This window comes from Pleurodeles waltl, chromosome 4_1, assembly GCF_031143425.1.
Source record: "Pleurodeles waltl isolate 20211129_DDA chromosome 4_1, aPleWal1.hap1.20221129, whole genome shotgun sequence".
NCBI lineage: Eukaryota > Metazoa > Chordata > Amphibia > Caudata > Salamandridae > Pleurodeles > Pleurodeles waltl.
Genome location: NC_090442.1, coordinates 465,312,187 through 465,335,020, shown reverse-complemented (window position 1 = coordinate 465,335,020; position 22,834 = coordinate 465,312,187). Strand labels below are relative to the sequence as shown.

At 42.1% G+C, this 22,834-nt stretch overlaps 1 protein-coding gene across 5 annotated transcripts in view; it reads right to left on the bottom strand.

Moving 5' to 3' along the window:
- Positions 1–22,834, bottom strand: part of SLC6A15 (solute carrier family 6 member 15) — a 397,869-nt gene that overhangs the window by 206,266 nt on the left and 168,769 nt on the right. For all 5 annotated transcript variants that reach the window (XM_069228753.1, XM_069228752.1, XM_069228751.1 and 2 more), the window contains 2 exons: positions 21,371–21,810; positions 6,041–6,198 (listed from right to left, as the gene is read on the bottom strand). In XM_069228753.1, the coding sequence (XP_069084854.1) occupies positions 6,041–6,198; positions 21,371–21,659 (447 nt within the window). In that variant the 5' untranslated portion in view covers positions 21,660–21,810. The remainder of the gene's footprint in view (positions 1–6,040; positions 6,199–21,370; positions 21,811–22,834) is intronic.

Below are 22,834 nucleotides of genomic sequence, written 5' to 3'. Positions count from 1 at the left end.
AAAGTATGCACAAAGCCCCAACTGTCACTCTGCCCAGACGTGGATTGGAGTCAAGCTGCAAAACACCAGAGTCATAAGCACAGATAAATGCGCACTTTCTAGAAGTGGCATTTCTGTGATAGTAATAAAAAATACACCCACACCAGTAAGCAGTATTTATTATCACCATCACAACCATACCAAACACGCCTATGCTACCCCTCATAAATCAGTCAATACCCTTTACACATAAGGCAGGGCATTTCTAATGCAATCCTATGAGAAGGCAGCACTCACAGCAGTGAGACACCAAGTTAGGCTGTTTGTCACTACCAGGACAGGCCATGCAATATGGCACATGTATTGCCTTTCTACATACATGGCACCCTGCCCATAGGGCTAGCTAGGGCGTACATTAGGGGTGACTTACATGTAGTAAAAGGGGAGTTCTGGGCCTGGCAAATAAATTTAGATGCCAGGTCCCTGTGGCAGAAAACTGCGCACACAGGCCCTGCACTAGCAGGCCTGAGACAGGTTTGAAAGTCTACTTCAGTGGGTGGCGCAAGCAGCGCTGCAGGCCCACTAGTAGTATTTAATTTACAGGCCCTGGGTATAGAGATACCACTGTACAAGGGACTTATAGGTAAATTAAATATGCCAATTAGGTATAAGCCAATCATACCAACTTTAGATGGGAGAGCACCTGCACTTTAGCATTGATCAGCAGTGATAAAGTGCTCAGAGTCCTAGAGCCAACAGCGAGAGGTCAGAAAAACCAGGAGGAAGGAGGCAAAAAGACTAGGGATGACCATGCATATGGCCAAAAGTCCAACAGATTTGTTTTCTTGTTTGGACTCTGTTTTGTTCACCCAAGACTGGCCTTTTTGGGTGGGGAGGGGATAGTATTAGGACTTTTGCCATGCCCCCACTAGGTGGTGCGTACGAAGGCCCTCCAGGATTCTGCCATCATCCCTGAATGAGAACATATACACTTCCACAACTTGCATTCCCAGATACACTTCATCATCTCCTCCACGCTTCTGCACTACCTTTTTGGTGCATCTTGGTCCCAGTAGCCCTTTCTGTCACCAGAGTTTTCCCCAATCACTCCCTAGTGGTATTCTATTCTCAGTCTTGATTCCTGGATCCCACAGCCTTTCTGGCCTCTTACATCCGCATTCTACATGTTTCACTCTCTTAGCTCTGACCTGTACTATGTTCCTGGCTTTCTTCTGTCCTGTCTTGTGTCTGCTGGTTTTTCTTGTCTTCCCCTCCAAGCTTCAGTTCTGCCTTCCCTTATTGGTGGATCTTCAATTCCTGGCACCTGGCTCTCTTCCTGCAACTGCATTCCTCCCCTGAACCTTCTGCTATTTTTGCCTGCTGAGTCCAGATTGCAGCAGCTCACAACTGCTGAGTATCCTTGCACTTTGTAGATCCTGCTACTATGTTACAGGCTTGCCTTTCGATTTCTGTTTTCATTGTTTGATTCTATGTTTTTATTCTGGTTAGCTCTTGTGGTTGTTGTCTTTCTCTTGTTTATCATGCCCCTTTGTTCTTGTGTTTGCCTTGTTTCTAGTTCTGGTTGCACATACCCACATCTGTCTTGTATATGTAGATTCCTTATCTTGTATTTATGTGTTCCTGTTCTAACTAAATACTCCTGTCCTAGTTAATGTGCAGGTTTCCAGTATATTCAGTTTTGAGTAGTCCAGTCCTGATCATGACCCTTATTCCAGTCTAGATTATGCCTGAGCTCAGTTCCTGTTCCAGTGTACCTTCCACCTTCTAATTTGTCATCTTGTCTGTATATATTATTATATACTTATTTTCATTGCCTCCAAGGGTGCCAGTCAGACTCCAAGCCTTGTGCCTTTGGCACAGAGAACCACCCAGCAATCCTTCTCTATAGGAACTGGTGGGTGTCTCCCTGAAATCTGTGGCAGTATTCTGTTCTTTGCCTTCTTATAAGATATTTTATCTTGTCTTGGCCTGAACTCAGCTATTGTCCCTGTCAAACTGTCCCGAACTACCATGATTCCTGACACATGTAATCAATTGATCTTAATAAGCCAAGCAAGTGCTGTAAATTATATTCAGATTTTGCACTGAACTAATAGTATAGTTATGCCAAGTACTAATTATAGAATCCAACCCTATTTTGAGGATAGTCTATGCCCTGAAGGGCTCTTCTTTCTAGTGTCATATAAAGGAGCGGGGCTCGTAAACATGTGCTGTATTTGTGTCACAGATTCTGACAATAATGCAGGTTTCTCCAAGCTAATATTTCCCACAACCAACTCCCTTGCCAAAGAAATCAGTCTTGTTGGTCCTTGCCCTTACAAATGTAATCTCCCATAAAAGTAGCATTTCCACATCCTATGATCCACCTTATCATACCCAGAAACTGAAAAACGATATTGCTTTACTGCCATCTTATGCTGATTAACTAAACTGAACTATTAAAGGAAAGTAAATCTATTTAGTAGCTGTTCTCAAAGCATCCATTCAACAAGATTATGCTTGTTTTGAACTACACAGTGGACCCTGCAGATTACATTAAACAATAGCATACACAAATACATTTATACTTCTACTAGTGCTCATAGGATCATCGCAGTTGCCCCAAAACATACATGAAAACATGGTAAATTCACATCAGTGCTTAAACAAGTTGTCGGACTAATGCATTTGCACATTAATGTAGCAGAACATTTTGAGGAACCAAATTACATATGTTTACATTTTGTTAAATATATTTATAAAGCATGGATCTAACCTGTTTGAAGGTAGTAGTAATCATATATTGTAACATGCCTGAACAAGAAGCTAAAATAGTTGGAGACTATGGGCCAGATGCACCATAACTGGGTTTTCAATAAGGAAATAGTTTTATACAATGCCCTGACCCCGTTTGCCATTTACAAAACCCTTTCAGACTCGCAAAGAGGTTTTATGACTCATTCCCTATCACAACTAGGAAGGATCCATTTGTGATTCATGATCAGGTGTATCAGTGGTTCAACAGCCTCCCCTTTAGGGAATTGTGTAAAATATCCTGGGGTGGGGAAGCTACACAGGTGTGTGCCACAAGCACCAGCTCCTTTAGGGAACAAGGGGTGCTTCAAAAAAGTTTTTTCTGTGAGATTGGGAATTCATGTAATTATGGTCTGTTGTCTCTTTCTGGACACTATCCCTGTATTCATACCCAATTGCAAAGAATCGCTAATAGTGACCTACCTAAGTAATATTCATGATACAGTTCATTCTTCAGTTCCCTATGAATCTACATTTGAAAAGCATTCTATTACTGCATAGTTCATTGTAGAAAATGACAGGCAGGTCACATAATGGTGGTACACTGTTTGTGTACAGTATTTGTCATATGCTTGTAAGTACGCCTTGCCTGAGATTCTTAAGAGCTTTTACTGCTGATGGTTACATAGCATGTTTCTTCTTTATTCCTTGATAAACAGTAGCTCAATATGCATGTAAACGAATTACACTAAAGGGTTCTTGTTAACATAAATTCCATCAAATGAAAGGGATGCTTTTGAGGATAAGACGAGGGAAATGGAAAATAGTAAAAAAACATAGAGTGTAAGATACCTTCTGAACAATGAACAAAAATGATCAACCTGAACAACTAACATGGCCCAAGGTGCCTGAGAATTGCAGACTTTTTAATTCAGAAATTACCGTCTTCACACCACTGAAGCTCAGGCTTTCCTTGCACTGTTTATTTGAATTGATTTTATTTCCTCTATATAACCAGTAGGTAGTTATAGTTAGGACCCAGTTCCCATAGACAAAGCATTTTTTTTGTTTTGCTAATTACATTGGGGCTGTTTGATGAATCGTCATGGAATTTTCAAAACTAGTTTGCCACTCACTTCTGCTGCTGTCTTGAATGTTTCAGGGTAATTCGTCAAGCAGGGGCAGAGAAAAGTGGGGGTCCCAAAGGGATTTAGACATGACACAGCCCAAACTGCGGGACAGAAATACACCAAATTTGGCAGAGAGCTACATCTTGGTCCAGAAAGAGCGATTTTTCTAGCTTGGTGTAAATCTGTTCAGTAATTTTGGAGTTATTGTCAGAAAATGAATTTTGTATATCTAGGGATGCAGTTCCTCTGTGGATCCACCTGCAGATCCAGAGCCTAGAGCAAGGCCCTCGTTGGCTGGCCATAAACTGAGAGAAATGTTTCGGCCAGCATTTTTTTTCTAGGTCTGCCGGAGGGGGGGATAAAAATGAAAAAGATACAGGAATCCTGACCCCATAGGACAGGTATAGGGGTCCATGGGGGACCCCTCATGGGCAAACAATTGCCCAAAAACCTTTATTTGCCCCAAGCAAGGATTTATGGATCCACAGCAGCACTCAGCGAGGTCCTCAGTGAAAATGTGTGATGCACCTGCAGATTCAAAGCACAATAAAGAAAATGCACCCACTCACACACCAAAGCCCCACCGCGCACTGCGAAGAACTAAAGAATCCATTTTCTATTGAAATGTGATCCTAGCTATAAATATGCAGACGATATTAGCAAACTAAAGAATCAATTTCCTATGGAAATAAATATGCAGTGGTGAATAATAGTGCATGTTGTTAACTTGTAAGTTGTATGTTGGATTGAACATTCTAAATAATGCCATGGGCAGCATTCCGTCCGTTAACACTATGGGGCATATTTACTAGCCACTTGCGCCACCTTAGCACCACCATAGCATCATTTGTTTTACACTAATGCTGCACCAAGGTGGCTTTTCAACCATACTCTTATTACAAAGCGGCACAATGCTTGCATTGCGCCTCTTTGTAACCCCTTGAGCCACATTATGTCGGCTTCAGTCATAATGCATGCAAGGGGGGAGTTACGGCGCAGGGAGGCCCAAAAGGATTTTGACGTTATTGTGCTAACAACGGACATGGTGTGCCATATTGTAAATACAGCGTTCACATGGTGTCGTTAGGTGCTGGTAGGGGGGACAAGAAATGTGGTGCATCAACTATGATGCACCGCTGTCTTGCAAATATTCTCCTATGTGTCTCGAACAGGTTCCACTGTGTGCAATGTGTGGAATTGATTACAATGTGCCAGGAAAATGCATAGGCCTCAGAGTCACCATCACCAGGGACAATGCTTCTGTAAGTAGAGGTAAGGCAAGAGCGTTCCAATGCCACTTCTTGGTGGCTCCAAATTATTATAAAAGGCATGACATATGGCCTTTTAATCAGTGTATTTGAAGGGCTTCAGCAGGTAAATTGGCATTTTAGTTTGCTTGCTGAAAATCCTTGCATCATTTATGCAGGACATGCCTTAGTCAATGGGAATCTCCAGACTACACCGATAGGGTATGCCTCAGGGTCCAATGACTTTTCATTGGGTTCTCGCCTTTCCCCTCTATGGTGGGTCAATTCCTAACCACAGCTCCCCTTAAAACCTGAAATCCATAGATTTCAGAAATTCCAAACCCTCCGAAGCCCAAATCAGGTGCTTGGTGGTCAGATGAGTTCTACTTGCTCTCTTTTAAGGGAAACCCAGGAAGAACTCAAATATACACAACCCCTAAAAAAGGGGACATTTTGTGCTGTTGAGTGGAGGGGAATCACCCTGCTGCATGCTCAACAATAGGTACGTACACCAGGATGACAGAGATTCCCTCATTTGCTTGGTGTATACTCCTAAGCAAATCAACATCCCACAGGGTGCATGTCGGTATTAAAGAACATCAGTGTGTGCTTTGGTACTAAACAAGACAGTTTGTTCTATTTAAATATATTTCCAGCATTAACACCACAATTATAAAATCAAATACGACCCACAGCAATACTGACACTGCAAGAAACAATGCAATATTTTACACCTTTAGTTTGAAAGAAACAGATTGTGACATACTTAGTCTGGAGAAGACGACCAAACGTTGAAAACCCCTATAGTAATAAAAAGCTGGAGTAAAACTATTTGATCAATATTTATAATTATTACATTTATAACATGTGACTAGTTTCACTGTCCATTGTTTAAATCCTTCTTTTTAGCTGCTCTCGAGTTCTACTCACCATACAACTTGCAAATCCTATTCCGCCCAATTTTGGACTGATGTAATTCCACACACCAATGCTTCCGTGTCTGATTCTCTGTCCCACTGAAAGCTCCAGGAAAAACAGTGGAATTCCTATCACCAGCAGCAAAATCAGATATGGCACAAGATATGCACCTATCAGAGAAAGAAAAGGTTTATTTAATCTACAGCAGAAGAATAAACATTTTTCTGCAAAATGCATGCTTACTGTAGTTATCCCACCAGCCCTAGCACTTAAACAAGAGAAACTGTGTTGTTTTACGGTTCGCCTTTAAGAAAAATAATAGTGACAACAAACATCACACAAGCCCAACAATTTCAATTGAATTCGGATTTTGACAGGCCATGCTAAAACAAATATTTATAACTAGCCCTGTGCTCTCTGAGCCACAACCCCACAACTCTCTACCTTCAGGGCCCTATATTGGTTACTGGTTGCCAGGAGATCCACCTTCAAGCTGCTTTGTATCACCAACAAAGCAATGCATGGAACAGGACCGATTTTCGTCAAGAAAAAAATCACAAAATACATTAAAAAAAGAAACCTCTGCTCAGGATTGGCACCCCACCTCAAAACACCACCATACAAGAAAAAGACAATAGGTGGTTCATCTTTCTCTTTTTAAGTGGCTAACATATGGAATTAATTACCGCCAAATATAAGATCCACAGATAATTATCTTAACTTCAGAAGACTACTCAAGAGTTGGCTCTTCCCTACATAACCACCATACTCAAACATCAATGGACTACATAACCCTGTATATGTCAACATCTATAATTTCATTATATGTATATTTCTAGATATGTGAATTTCTTTGTACAAATAGGTATAGTAACTGTTTATCTTAAAATATATACATACTCTTTACGCCTGTTTTGACAAATATATATATTTTATTTACAATTAAATGTATATATGTATGTATGTGTAGATGTATGTATGAGTATATATATATATATATATATATATATAATGTATATATGTATGTATGTGTATATATATATATGTACATATATATATACATATATATATATATATGTACATATATATATATATATATGTTTATAATTCTATGTTTAACATGTTCATAGGTCATTGCATCACTTGTATATAAGTTGTTTTATTAGATGCTTAAGAGCCTCTTTTTATTTTATCTTTCGCAATAGGTAAATATTATCTTAAATATTTATCTACAAGCATTTCACTATTGAAATATTGAGGAAAGATAAAATAATGTTATAAAAGTACACAAATAAATTAACTTCAAATACTGTAGCTCTTAAAAGTCTGTGTTGATATGACACAACTTACATCTCAATATATTCTATTCCTTACACATATATTCCCTTACTATGTAATCATGTATCTATATATTTATTAATTTAGTCCTACTGTACACGAGGAATAAATATACTCTCTCGAAAGCTTTACTCTGTCTCACCATCACCCTATACCTCTATCAATCTATCCTCTAACTCCACTCTGAGAGTCTGTTAACTTGGAGGTCACATCTGAGCCTCATGGGCTAGAAGCGTTTATGAGGGGTATATAGGATTGGGAAAAGCTAATCATATGTCATTTACTCCTCTGAAAGGCCAGTATGGCTTTGGAGATGTTTGGTTACATGCTCCTTTTTTTGCTTTTCAAGAGCTGCTTGGGTAGTATCATAGCTGATCACATGCCAGGGTGATGCCTCTAAAAGGATCACCTCCGGAATCATGACATATCTAATTTCAGTAAGGATCCATCTGTGGGTTACCAAACTGAGCCAGGAATTTCAAATAATCAGTTCAGTAATTGAATAAACTGCATGCTATGTTCCTGATGCACTAAGAGATCAGCAGAAAATTACATACTCCTCTTGTGATGCCTCTAAAAGAGCAGCTTGGCAAGTGCCCAGTCAGTCAGCAATATGTGACCCTGAACCTTCAGAAAACAGGTAGATGTGGGTTAAAATCAATCACCTACTAGAAGGAAGACTGGACATAATACATTTTTGTGCACAATTTAAAGTATGAATGGCATATGTGACTGGTTTTGCTAACAAGATGCACATAGATGGAATTAGGTCTCTATACATGTGGTTTGTGTTTTCCGGGAATAATGAGATAAAAAATTTAGGTAAGGATCCATCTGTGGGTTACCAAATTGAGCCAGGAATTTCAAATAATCAGTTCAGTAATTGAATAAACTGCATGCTATGCTTCTGATGCAGTAAGAGATCAGCAGAAAATTACATACTCCTCTTGTAAAGAATAAAATGCCTAATTAATCAAATGTATGCAGGTCCCTATTTGCGACCCCCTTTGTCTGGCTACAAACATAGGGATGGTGGCCTGCTAGGAAGAGCACACCACCACCCTTGGGACTGCATTACCAAGCATGATCATTTTATAGCAGCCCTTGTTCCTTAAAGGAAAAGGTGCTGCAAAAAAAATGTTTCCTATTTCGGAAAACATTAGAAGGAAGAGGCAATGGTCCCCCGAATCACTGCCTGCTCCCCCCGAGATGGCCTGACAGGATTCACAATTAGTAACCACCTCCTTTCAGGTGTTGATAACTTGTCAATGATTGCAATCTTAATTGCCGCAAAAAATTACTAATACGTACCAGTGTCATTTACAGTTAGAAAGGTGCACCCCTTTCTCACCCACTTCTGAATTACAATTTGTGTTTGCAAACCCAGTGATTTTGAAAATGTTTTGGATTGTAAGAGATTCCTCCACTGAATCCTATGTTGTGCATTAAAGGGGACTCAACTTTGAGCTTTATAAGCAGTGTGACTCTCTAGAATATAGTTATGATCTTTTATGGTCATTTTAATAAGACAGGCTCCAATGTTCCTCATATCCTAACAGGTGTTTCTTTTATGATGGCATATGGTCCAGCTTTTTTAGCAGTAATTTCTTACATCCATACTCCAGGTTTTCTGAGGTCATGGTGAAAGCAGGCTCTGCATTTTGTTGAGCTAAATCTTTTAATACGTGAATCAGTGTGTTGAGCCTGGTTTCAACATTAGACAGTTCTACAGATGCCTGCATCGTATAAATGTAAAGAACCTCCTGGAAATTTTGACACATGTCCATTTCTCCAAGGGGGAATAAATCATGGTTCTGGTCACCTCTGAAAATCACACTCTATAGCTATTTCACAACCTCTCGGGTGCTATGTTGAAAGGAAAACAGGAAATTTGACAAGTCACTGAAAATGTCCATGACCACCAAACCCCCTACCAGTGGCATCCGTTCTGACCTATTTTTGTGTGGAACACTAGGAAGCCCTTTGTGAGGCCTATAGACAAAACCTGTGTGATCCTAAGCATTGCAAATCATGCTGACAGATCAGGGACTGGGGAAGACTTCCCAGTCTAAAGCATTCCAGCTACATTTAGAGAACTGTGAGGCACACTCAGCAGATGACCCCACCCTCCAATTCAGAAATCGAAAGAGCCACAGTTGTTGCACTGTGAGAGGTGCAGTGGCTCAGTACCCAGCAGGATGACACTGAGGAGGTAGATCAGGCAGATCAGGCAAATGCTGCCCTTGCACCAGTCTGAATAAAATAGCATAGACAGTTGAACCAAACCTGGTACTCTGGGGAACTCTGAGCGGTGAGTTAGCTCTAAAGGGTGGGAAGGAAAATCTTTTGAACAAAAGTGTTGGCTAATGCTGCTTCACATGCAGTTGGAGGGGGCACACACACACACACACACACACACACAGAAGTTCGTACTTTTGTTTTCAGTTTGTTTATGTTTGCAAGCATTGCAACACATTTGGGGAGGGAGTAGGATTTGTTCAAGGGACTGCACACGTGCCAGACACTGCTATGGACATTCAGAAAGGTGCTTGGTGCTACACAGCAATTGCAAGTTCACATTGGACAGGGCCATGCAATATTCCACAAATAAATATTCCCATTTACTCAGCATGTAAAGGCAGTTATGCTTAATGTTAGGGGAAACACCTTTTGATATCACTGGGAGGTGATCGCTGCCTCCTTCAGCGGGCACATCTCCTCAAGTGGAACTTGGGTAGGCTGAAATCCAGATAGTTCTCTAATCAGGCAACCACAAAAAGTTGGCCATGGTGATTCTCTGTGCTAAAAACTTTCACTGAACAGATACACGTGTCATACCTGTTGATACAGGAAGAAGCTTAACACTGATTTTCAAGCTAGGGCCCCCAGACCATGACAGTTTCATCACTTTAAGTTCCCAGTATAAACCAGAAACCCTTTCTGAAATGTGCCATCTAAAATATATTCAAGGGAGTGGAGGAGGTGTGATTAAAGGAGGCAATATGAACCTCGTCCTGGATGGGGCCTGGCACCACTTGACACAAAGAAATGGAGCATCCAGGGAGCACTTGACACAATTCAGGGTGTGGCTTACCTTGATGGGACTAATAAGATATATGAAGGGGTTGGCACTCTTGCAACATAGGCTACTGCTTCTACTTACTGGACCACTGTGCATATGCCAGCCTCAACCATTTCCTTGTCAGCAATTTACAACCACATGTTGTTGAGACCATGCTCGCATTGCAACTGTTTTTGTGATGCTTCAACCTAAATTACAGCTGCCACTCTGGTGGCTCAATGAATTCCTAATTCGTGAGATATTGTTTAAACAACCATTGAGGAAGCCACCTGGAACGGCAGACAAAGTGGCATACTATGCTTATCTTAATGCAATAGGACACACATAAAAGGGTTCCACTTCATTTCAGTACCCTTCGACCTCAACAAGGCAAGAGCAGACAAAAAACGTAGTCACACTAAATGCAACATATATGAGAACCCAGGCACCAAAGCTGGGGCACAAAATACTTGCTTTACTCTTCCAGTTGAATGTGATAGCTATGGATAAAGCAGATTTTTCTATCCTGAGAACCAAGCAGGGGTATTATGCTTTGAGAGTTAAAGAATGGAGATTTTCAGCCACCCAGCATAGAGCAGCAGCTTTAACTATACGAAGAGCTATTTATGCTCAATGAAAATCTCCCAGAGCTACTAATATTAGCATTGTACTAATGACCACATCAGACAAAATTGCATTGGTGGCACTCATGTGCAAGATTACCTGCACTGGTCACCTCGGTGCAGGGTTGCCAGCAGTGACCACATCAGTGCATCAGGCAGGGTTGCCAGAAGCAATGTAAAAAGTCTTTGGGGGTCATTCCTACCCTGGCGGTCATGGACCGACAGGGCAGGGGACGGAGGAAGCACCGCCAACAGGCTGGCGGTGCTTCAGGGGCAATTCTGACCGCGGCGGTAAAGCCGCGGTCAGAAAAGGGAAACCAGCGGTTTCCCGCCGGTTTTCCCCTGCCCCAGGGAATCCTCCACGGCGGCGCTGCAAGCAGCGCCGCCATGGGGATTCCGACCCCCTTTCCGCCATCCTGTTTCTGGCGGTTTTCACCGCCAGAAACAGGATGGCGGGAACGGGTGTCGTGGGGCCCCTGGGGGCCCCTGCAGTGCCCATGCCACTGGCATGGGCACTGCAGGGGCTCCCTAACAGGGCCCCATTAAGATTTTCAGTGTCTGCAAAGCAGACACTGAAAATCGCGACGGGTGCAACTGCACCCGTCGCACACCAGCAACTCCGCTTCATCTTTGCTGGGGCTTTCCCGCTGGGCGGGAGGGCAGCCTTTTGGCGGTCACCTGCCAGCCCAGCGGGAAAGTAAAAATGACCGCCGCGGTCATTTGACCGCAGTACGGTCTTTTGGCGGTCAAGATGTTAAAATAGCCAGAGCCTCCCTTGCAGTTTATAGAAAATTGTATGATGAGGCAGCTTTGGAAGGGTTTGGATTGAGCCCTACATACATGGGTGTTGGACCTGCCCTCTCTGCAGAGCCACCTCCAAATCTTCTGCCTTTTTCTCTTCACTTTCTGCTGAATTCGTTGTTGTTGGCCTGAGGACTCTGCACATTTTACCACTTAAATACAGTGCTAAAGTGCTTGTGCTCTTTCCCTTCTAACATTGGGACAATGGCTTATACCCAATTGGCATATTTATTTACTTGTAAGTCCCTAGTAGCGTGGCAATACATGTGCTTAGGGCCTGTGAAATAAATACTAATAGTGGGCCTGTGGCACTGGTTGTGCCACCCACTTAAGTAGCACTTTTAACATGTCTCAGGCCTGCCACTGCAGAGCCTGTGTGTGAAGTTTAGGCCGCCATTTGAACCTGGCAAAATAAACCTTTTGCCAGGCCCAAACCTTTCATTTTAATACATATGTGAAGCCTAGGGTAAGCCCTGGACAGCCCAGAGGGCAGCATGTAATGTATTTAAAAAGTAGGATATTTACTTCTAAGGTTCACATATCATGACCACGTAAACTCTTATAATTCCTTTTTCACTACTGCAAGGCCTTTTTCTCCCATAGTATATCACTGGAGGTGCCTTATTACATCTTATAAGTGTAATCTCCAAATGGGAAGAGATAATGGTTCATTTTTGGTGTCTCTGAAATCCTAATTTAAAATCTTAATTTATGGTGAAATTGGATTTTAAAGTGCAATGTTGAAAATGCCACTTTTGAAAAAGTTGGCAATTTCTTGCCTTTCTATATTCCTCCTAGACAGCCACACGCAATGGGAGCTTAGGTGTGACCGGATGGGCCATCGTTGGCAGAATGGAAGGGAGGAATTGGACACAACCCCACTTAGACTTGAATAGGCTGTGCCCTGCCTCCACACAAAGGGCTGCATACCTCCTGTAGTCTTTCTGGAGCCCTGGCCAGGAAGGCAAGGCATCTGTGCCTCGAGAAGCTTCTCCCCACTTCAAAGGCACAACTGTTTATAAAAGAAGGTCCTAAGACACTAAGGCCCATATTTAAACTTTTTGACGCTAAACTGCGCTAACGCAGTTTAGCGTCAAAAAGTTTAGCGCCGGCTAACGCCATTCTGAAGCGCCATGCGTGCGCCGTATTTATTGAATGGCGTTAGCCGGCGCTAGCAGACCGGCGCTGCCTGGTGTGCGTGGAAAAAAACCACGTACACCAGGCAGCGCCGGCGTTGGGCAAAATGGCGTTAGGGCGTCTTAAAATGGGGCAAGTCAGGTTGAGGCAAAAAAATCGCCTCAACCCGATTTGCGCCATTTTTAATGACGCCCAGACGCCATTTACATGACTCCTGTCTTAGTAAAGACAAGAGTCATGCCCCCTTGCCCAATGGCCATGCCCAGGGGACTTATGTCCCCTGGGCATGGCCATTGGGCATTGTGGCATGTAGGGGGGCACAAATCAGGCCCCCCCTATGCCAAAAAAAATAATAAAAAAAATATATATATATACTTACCTGAACTTACCTGAATGTCCCTGGGATGGGTCCCTCCATCCTTGGGTGTCCTCCTGGGGTGGGCAAGGGTGGCAGGGGGGGTCCCTGGGGGCATGGGAGGGCAGCTGTGGGCTCATTTTGAGCCCACAGGTCCCTTAACGCCTGCCCTGACCCAGGCGTTAAAAAGAGGCGCAAATGCGGGGGTTTTTTGCCCCGCCCACTCCCGGGCGTGATTTTTGCCCGGGAGTATAAATACGACGCATTTGCGTCGCAGTCATTTTTCTAGACGGGAACGCCTACCTTGCATCTCATTAACGCAAGGAAGGCGTTCACGCAAAAAAATGACGCTCATTCCTCATACTTTGGCGCTAGACGCGTCTAACGGCAAAGTATAAATATGGCGTTAGTTTTGCGCCGAATTTGCGTCGAAAAAAACGACGCAAATTCGGCGCAAACGGAGTATAAATATGCCCCTAACTTTTCAGTACACTTCTGAACCCGTGGATGCTCTGCCAGGAAGAAGAGCACCTGGCTGAACTGCTGCTCTAAAGGCACTGCTGCCCTGCTGTGCTGACCTATTGCCTGCTGCCCTCCACCCTGGAAAGGAGAACTGGACCTTCAATTTCATCTTGAATCCATGACTCCAGAGTGACTCAAAGGCCTAATTAGCTGGCCTTGTGATCTGAGCTTGAGGGACATAAAAGGTTCCCCAACAGCTTCTAGACCCGTGAATTCCTGAACCTCCAAGTGGAGCCTCCCAGGTCCTGGGCCATTGGTGTGGCTCACAGGGTCTTTAAATCAAGCTTTTGGGCTCTTTGTAACTGCAAACAGGCCTGTTTTTACCAGAACCATGCTGCTCACACCGAAGTTCATCGCAAGCCACTGCCAGCCTGTTTCTATGCACAGTGAGCATCGATCACCCACGGAGGACGGCCACCACAAAACTCTAGCCTGTCTGTCAGCGACACCCTGCCTGCTATTTGTGCCATACCAATTACCACCCACAATGCTCTCCTTGCTCCCTATGACCCTCTCCAGCACAAATAGGCTCCTGTTTCTGACCCACGCTCCATCACGGTCAGCTTGAACTTTTGACTTTGACCCAGTCCAGTGTGACCAGATAGCCCCGGTTGGCACTTTATGCTTTTAGGAACTGTATTGCAGTTTATTCCTAAATAATTGATATTTCCTTTTCTACTGATTGGACTTTTGTCGTTTTGGTCTTTATTTATTTAGTTTTATATAATTAAGGTCTATTTTTATTAGCTAGTGTGGGGCCTTTTTGAGTGGTGTTCACTGTTTTACTGTTTAAAAAGTTCCACAAATACTTTACACACAGCCTCCACATTAAGGCTGACTGCTCTGGGCCAACCTACCAGGGGGCTGAGCTAAGGTTAATTTGGGGTTTGCTTGTGCCTTACCCTGACAAGGATTCTGGTTGCTGATTGCCCGGGCCTCACACCTCAGTCAACCAGTAACACAATCTCTAACAATCAGTTTCAGGGGGACAATGTGACCCCCCCCGCCCACCTCTGATCACAAGCAGAGACCATGAATGGTAGTTGATCTTAAAAAAGTATTTAAGGTATCACAGTAAGCATATATAGATGAAAATAGATGAACACTCTGGGCCCAGATGGCTGCACATCACTGTTCTACAAAACGTTTTGCAGACAGCTGGCCCCAATAGTAATGAGACTCTCCAACTATTTTGGGAAGTCAGACACAGTGACTGATGCCATCTTAAGTGCCTCTATTACTGTCATAGCAAAGTGAGGCAAAGACCATTCAAAATAAGTAGCTCTCCTGCATTCAGCCAGCATACTTAATAAGAAGCTTTTGCTTTGTTGAATATACGTCTACCAAAGTGTGTATTTGAGAAGAAAATGGTATTCTCATGTTTGGACCTTTTGGAGAAGCATTGTTGAAGTTCCAAAATATTTCTAAAGCTGTCATTTAAGGAACAAATTATGTGGTGTTGGGGAGACTTATTACTGATATTATTTCCTTGGTGTCAGGTGCATTGCACCTATGGCTGTTATGTACCGATGCAGAAACATTCCACATTGGTAAAACATTTTTACACTGCTGCTGACATCCCTGCCTGGTGCACTGAGGTGATGACTGCTGGCAATCCTGCATGCCAAGGGTGTAATTAAGAAAATTATTAATGATCTATATGTTATTACTAATGAGAAAATGTGTAGAGAAAATAATCATAGAAAATGTATGTGCTTGTTTGAAAAATGTGCCCTCGGGGTATGATCACCATGTGTACTAAAATGACTGAAAATTTGCAAAATAACGAAAATATATGAGAAAAATGTAATAATATGTCATAATGAGATGTATAACCTATGTTTTACATTAATTTAGAGTACTAAATTAACTGAACTAAAGGCCTAGTTCCACTGGGCTTCGCACTCTCGAAATGTGGAGAAACCGGACACCTTGCAAAGGAATGGAAACTGATTTATGCAATCTTGACCCATTCGAAATTCATGTTACTTAGCTAGAATTTTCTGCAATGTACCGGCGGACAGGAGATGATGAAGACAATTTGAAACAATTATGTGTAGAGCAGGCTAAATGCACTTTCCCCGGACTTGAACAATAGAGGCACTGATTGGAGAGCCACATGCAACAATTTTGATACCTGAAGGGCCGGATGATGAGGGCATCGCATGAAGAACCAATCCACTTCTTGTGACTTGGAACATATGAAAATTAGTAGATTTGGCAAAGAAAAACTATACGTTAAAGTCATATCTGCTGACTGACTGACTAATTAGCAATAAGTGGGATGGACTGAGAGACCCTAATAAAAAGTCATGATAAGGGGTGTGAAATCAGAGTTGCGGGAAGAAAATTGATGGCGTCAAGAGACGCTGTCCAAGGTGCTGATATTGGGTTCACACTCTGTGAGCCTGATCTGTAGCTGACTAAATGATGACCTGAAGACAAAGACTGACTTGTTGCGGATCCATCTTGGGTAGGTACCTATGAAGATGTGACTGACGATTTTGTGCCTTTTCTTCTAGGTACCAACTACGCTGTTTTATAAAGATTCTCACTTAGGTAGAATTTTCCAAATTTGATGTTTTCTCTAAATTGTTTTTTGCATGAAGACCCCCATGCTAATGTTAATCTTGGTTAGGTAGGCTGCTAGGGGTGACGTTGACAGTGACAAATGACTGACAAACTTAATTGCTGAATTACATTATTAATGCTGGTATTCATAGCTCATGGTATTGCATTGTCGCAAATGTTTTCTTTAAAAAATAATGTATTTTCTCTTAATGAATTAATAAAAGTTTGATTTGAATAAAGATTGAACGAGTGATCTAGAATTTTAAGCAATAGGGAAATAAAATTGTTGAACTCTTTCCTGCGTAGTGGTTATTCTTGATTAATAAGGTTTATAGTTGTTTTTCTTAGAATGTTTCTTGATTATTGATGTTATCTACCGTTTCAGTAGTCACTGCATGACTAAGATACTCCATGGGATTCAAAAGGTTCATCGTCCCATATGCGTCCCCTAGCGACCAGGCACACTAGCGGGCGCTACATTAATCTTATCTGATGTGGTCACTATTACAGCACTAAGGAGGTCATTACAACCCTGGCGGTACAAGACCGACAGGGCTGTAATGACGGAAGCACCGCCAACAGGCTGGCGGTGCTTCCCAGGTCATTATGACCACAGCGGAAATGCCGCAGTCGCACCGCCGGGGCCGGCTGTTTCCCGCCACAATGGCCCGGCGGTAGTAATCTGCCAGGGCAGTGCTGCTAGCAGCGCTGCCCAGGGGATTAAGAGTCCCCCTACTGCCAACCTTTTCCTGGCAGTTTGAACCGCCAGGAAAAGGCTGGCGGTACGGTGAGTCGCGGGGCCCCTGGGGGCCCCTGCACTTCCCATGCCACTGGCATAGCAGACAGTGAAAAGTGCAACTGCACCCGTCGCACGGCCGCAACACCGCCGGCTCCTGTGTTGCGGCCCAGCGGGGATCTCCAAATGGCTGCGGCGGGGGTGTGGCTACATTGGCGGCCGCCCGGCGGTCCGAAGGTCATAATGAGGGCCTAATACTATTAGTAGCTCGAGATGGTTTTCCTTGAACATAAGTAGATCTTATTAAAGAAAAGGTGGAAGACCCCTGTGTTAACTGTTCACTGGTGTTTTTGTGGCTATGCTTAACTTAAAGATCCTGGGGCTGGTACACCTGGACCAGTGTGGCTTTATGCTTGGCCATCAATGCTTGGCCAGCAATAACACAAAGAAAATTGTGCAAGTAGAGGAGAATATCCAGTTGACATGAAACAACAAATTGTTTCTATCTCTCACTGCTAAAGAGATGTTGAAGAGGGTCAACAGGGCATTAAGGAATGCCTAGGGCACTCTCTTGACTTTGGCCCAAGATTGGAGACATGACGAATGGTGAGGCAGTGAAACCCTGAAGCACACATTAAAGTGAACAGCTTTAAATCCTTGATCTTCCCCCTAGGGTAGGTTGCTCGCTGTACTCCCTTCTCTTTGTCCCAACACTCAAACCTTTTAAAACTACATACATGTGTATATGTAACATAAAGTGTATTTGTAAGATGCATGTTCACCCAGAAGGGATCTTGGCACTGAATAACAGATTTTTTTTGTTACCCAACTCAGTGGTACTTACGAAGACAGATGGCCACTAGGCATTTTAAAATCACCACAGTCACCTTCAAATTCAAAATTTTTGCTGAAGTTCTACTCTTGATTACGAACCCAGTACATTCCATATGCCAGCTCCTGTTGGAACAGAAGGAATATAGCACAGTCTCTGACTTTAATGTCAAGATCAAAAAATTGGAGGCCCTAGTCCTCAATACTCACCCAACTAGACCATGACCCTCATGCAGAATAGTTTTCCATGTGGTGTCTTACTTAGGGAATCGAATTTCCTCATAGTGGCATGATTTGTCACCTTAAACTACTCCCTGCTACTGGCAGCAATCCATACGGAATCGCAATAAATGGTACATGTAGCCGTTTTATCTGTATGGTCACTATTCATTCATTTAGAGACAATTTCTCTTTTAAAAACTATTCAGATTCCAAATTCACCTTCCCTTTTGTAACAGTTTCATCTGACTCTTAATATCTTCTTATGAGAAGGGAAAAGGCCAAGAGTGGATGCTAGAATCCACTACTTCCTGGATTGCCAGAAAAAATAGTGCTCTAACTTTTGAACGGCTACTTCCAAGTGGCATAAATACACATCCTATAGGGATGGGGACAAGGGCAAAATGTACAAACTATGGTGCTTTTGTACCACACTATTGCAGGTGTTTTCCTGAGAACCATCCTATGAGCAGCACAAGAACTGGGGGCTATAATAATGCTGTCCAACTAGGGCATTATTGGACGTGTGGGGCACGCTGAGCAAAAACAAAGGTTTCATAATGTACCCTTCTCCTCCAATTGCAAGAATCCTAGTTTTGAGCAGGTTTAGTCGGAGTTTGGAGCGACTTCAAATGGTTAATGATAAATTTCCTATTCTGAGAGGAAATGTTAAATAATCTCAAGAGATTAAAAAAGAATTTACCCTTCCGCAGGAAAATCAGTTAAGATACCATTGAGTCCATCTCTGGGTGCTGTATCCATCAGTATCCATCAGCAAAGAAAGGTGCAACGCATGAGTTCACACCGTTTGACAAGTGGACAAAGAGAGGTGAACCAATAAGCATCTAGTCTCCAAGATAGATAGAGCAACCATATAATATCAGAGCCGGCAATTGTAAGGGTCAGAAAAGGACAAACCAATAGTCAAGACTGAGTTGGAGAAACCTTTTGACAAATACAGAGTAGCAATTAGAAACTGAATGAAAGGGGAGGATGTAAAAAGTCCTCACACACTGGTATCAAACATCCCAAAAATTGCACAAGTGGTACAATACAAAATCATCCATTTGATGGAAAGGTTGTCAGGTGACGGGCATACTACTTAATCTTCTTTGGAACTGTTTGAAGAAGGGCAATTTTAAGGAGATGATACTTTAGGAAACAGAACTGATATTTGAAACTAGTACACCATAAGACCCTGGGGTGGTACTGGTGCGTCTCCCTACTGGAGTTGTAAGCCATATAAGACTCACCCAGTTTGGGAAACATATAGCTTTGACAATGGAATCAGCAATCCAACTCATGCTATACTTATGGGTGAAAGCCACGCCTCCCACTGAGAGAAACTGTCTTCACAGGATGTAGGAATTCTTGCTAATGTAGAAACTATCATCTATTGAAGAGAACAATGGGTCAATTGACACACACTGGTCTCACTTTCTAAAACACCTTTCAGTGGAATTCATGTAGCTAACTTGTCTTCAATACCTCAAGTTCAGCTCATAATTCCTGCAGAGATGGCACACACCCTTGGAGAAGAGTGCCCCAGGGAGGCTTCTTCCCTCCACTGTGAGTTTTCAACAAATGCACAGTGTTGAGGTTTCAAGGTATGGTAACACAATTACCCTGGATGGTGGAACGGGTATGGTTTCAGGGTTTGTTAATTCTGGTACAAGCTCCTCACAGACATGATGGTTGTAGGCAATGGGGTGTGACTGAAATGAGACTAAAAATAACTCACCTGAAAATATCTTTTATCCAAATGCAACAATTACTACTGTGAACTGTCCTTTTCAGCCTTTGTTGTGTCTTTAGGTGTTGAGTTACTTTTTAACTTTGTTAGGTTTGTTTTTTGCGTTTTGGACGCAAGAGATTGTGCTTCTTTAGGACCTTCAAATGTGATCAGTATATGCTATAAGGAACTGTGAAGTGAGTACCTTTCTCAGGATCTGGGCTAAAATGAATAGGAAACTGGCCTCTGCAGGTCAGGAATGTACTTACGTGGGTCTTGGGAGGGGATACTTGTGAGTTTGCTTAGTGGTTTGGTCTTCACTACAATTGTTTAGTGAGGTGCACTGGTCATATGCTTCTAGATGGATGGGTTTTTGAAGCAAGTGTGGCATTCATTCAATAATGATGATGATGAAAATAATAATAATAATAATAATAATAATAATAATAATAATAATAATAATAATAATAATAACCTCCACAATAGGAATAGTAAGGTGGAGGTAATTATTCCTGCGCATTGTTTTTCGAATTTAGCATTTCCTCTTGACATTGGTGAATTTACTTATTATTCAGTTACAAAATGAGCCATAAGAATAGTTTGCTCTGTTTAAATTCAACCGCTGCATCTCCTGCTCTTGTACCTCTCCAGACTCAAATGGGCTTCTTGGCCTGGAATACTCAGACTACCGTGTCTTGGCAGTAAACGAAAATGTGTCTTTTTCTTCTCTTTTTCTATATTCATGTGACAGTTTGAAAAAAAATCTTGTCCTCATTCCTGTCTTCTCTCTCTCCATACCTACAACTGTTCTATTTGACACAAACATATCCATGCACAACATACATCTGTACAAACTCTCCCTAGTAAGACGGGTCAGTGAGTTAACTACTCATCGCTGACACCTCCCGTGACCTGCAAGCCACAAGGTCTAATCCTAGCAAGTCCAAATCAGCCTTCAAGCCTTCCAAGATCAGTAAGTTGAGTACTGTTAACTTGGATAATAACACCTGTTATCTGCAGTGCTTAGAAACGATGAAGCTATAATACGAGGCACAGCATAAAAAAATCTGATTATGTCCCCATTCTACTGAACCCTGGCTCGCTTCCCACTTTTTAAATCTAACACAAAACTAAGCATTCCATACATTTTGCTAAACCGTCTGTTTGACTCTAATAGCAAGAAGAACACGATAAGTTTGATACAAATAATGTCCTAGGTGTATAAAAAATATAAACATATTTGCTTTAGGAATGTGAGCTGGTTCGTTGCCTATTTGTTTTTCCAATTTAAAGCTGACGAGAAAGACGTCTTTATTATAAACACTGAACTAAAGAATTGTCTGAAGGCCTGAACAACAAACCACATGTGCTTGAGCGTATACAGTAATTGAAACAAGTGTATAAAGGCATTCCTACCTCCGCCATTCTTTTGACACAAATAGGGAAACCGCCACACATTCCCCAAACCAACAGAAAATCCAACTTGTGCCAGAATATACTGAAGTTTACTGTTCCATGCTGGTCTTTCATCCTCTACATCAGAACCCTCTTCAATGTCTCCGTCTTTGTCCAATTGATCACCAACCATCAACTCACTCTTCCTGAAGCTTTCATCACCAGAGTCCTCATTGGAAAGCAGATCTTTAACTGATTCGATGACGTCATCGTCTAGCTCTCTTTTCACCACCTTACTGTTCTTAGGCATTTGGTGTGGAGGCCAAGTCTCTGTGTAGGGATGATGTCCGTGTACAATATGATGAAGTTAAAGACGATAAGGTACCAAACAAATCCTTGCTAAAATATTAGCGAGGTGGAGCCGAAGTCTTCCGTTTCAAATATGAATTGGATTACAGTATCTGCAAACAAAAATTCAGTTAGTATAAACTTGCAAACTGTGTCCACAACAATTCCCTCGCAAGTACTTTTTTCATTAGAGGGAATTTAAGACTACAAACGAAAGCTGTATAAAATACCACAGAGGACGGGTATGTGAAGGTGCAGTGGAGATGAGATGAGGAACAAATGAACTATAAATCATTAGAAATTATACGATATAAAATGAATAAATAGATGCAAGTGGAAAGAAAATGAGGGTAGGAGTGGGATAAAACTATACTTTGTCACAACAAGAGTAGAAAAAATATGTGAGAAAATACATGATTTACAAATACATTTCTCAACAAGCCTTCAGGAACTATAAGGAGATTTTTTTCCAAAGTGAGAAATATTAATTTATGTTTCTATATTAATAAATGCAGCGCTGTTATAAATTATTTTAAACTTCAACACCACGCATACCACAACACAATATCCTCTCCAGTTGGCTGTCATACATGATAACGTGCCAAATCTTCAAGTGAGCTGTCGTCCGTCTTGGGGGTCATTCAGGCTCCGAAACAAATGTGATGTCATGTGGTCTGGCTTTCTACAGAACACAGTTAAATGATTAAGATATGAGGCACTTCTGTGAAGGCAGGATTCGTTATTTTCCTTCATGAATTGCATATTTTTAAAAAGTTGCTGGGCTCTTGTGCTTTAGCTACAAAGGCGGAGATAGTATACCACAAAGGAATTGTATTTCTACTACCCTTTAATATCTATCTTACTAAACCCTTACCGGGTACCGTCCCTTCCAGCACAGCACTCTTCTTATGGTGAGCTCCATTGTGAGCACTTCACCGTGCAATTATATATACATCAACACATCTATACCCACCACTGTTTCTATACCATTTGTAATCATGGTTCTCACTTGATTTAACAGACTGAGTGCGAGGGATGTGTTTTATAATGTGGTTGTGCAACCTCAACATGTATTACATTTGCCAACTCCTTTGGTACCAGCAAGTTTAGTCTGTGTAGTTGTGCCTCTGAGCAGTC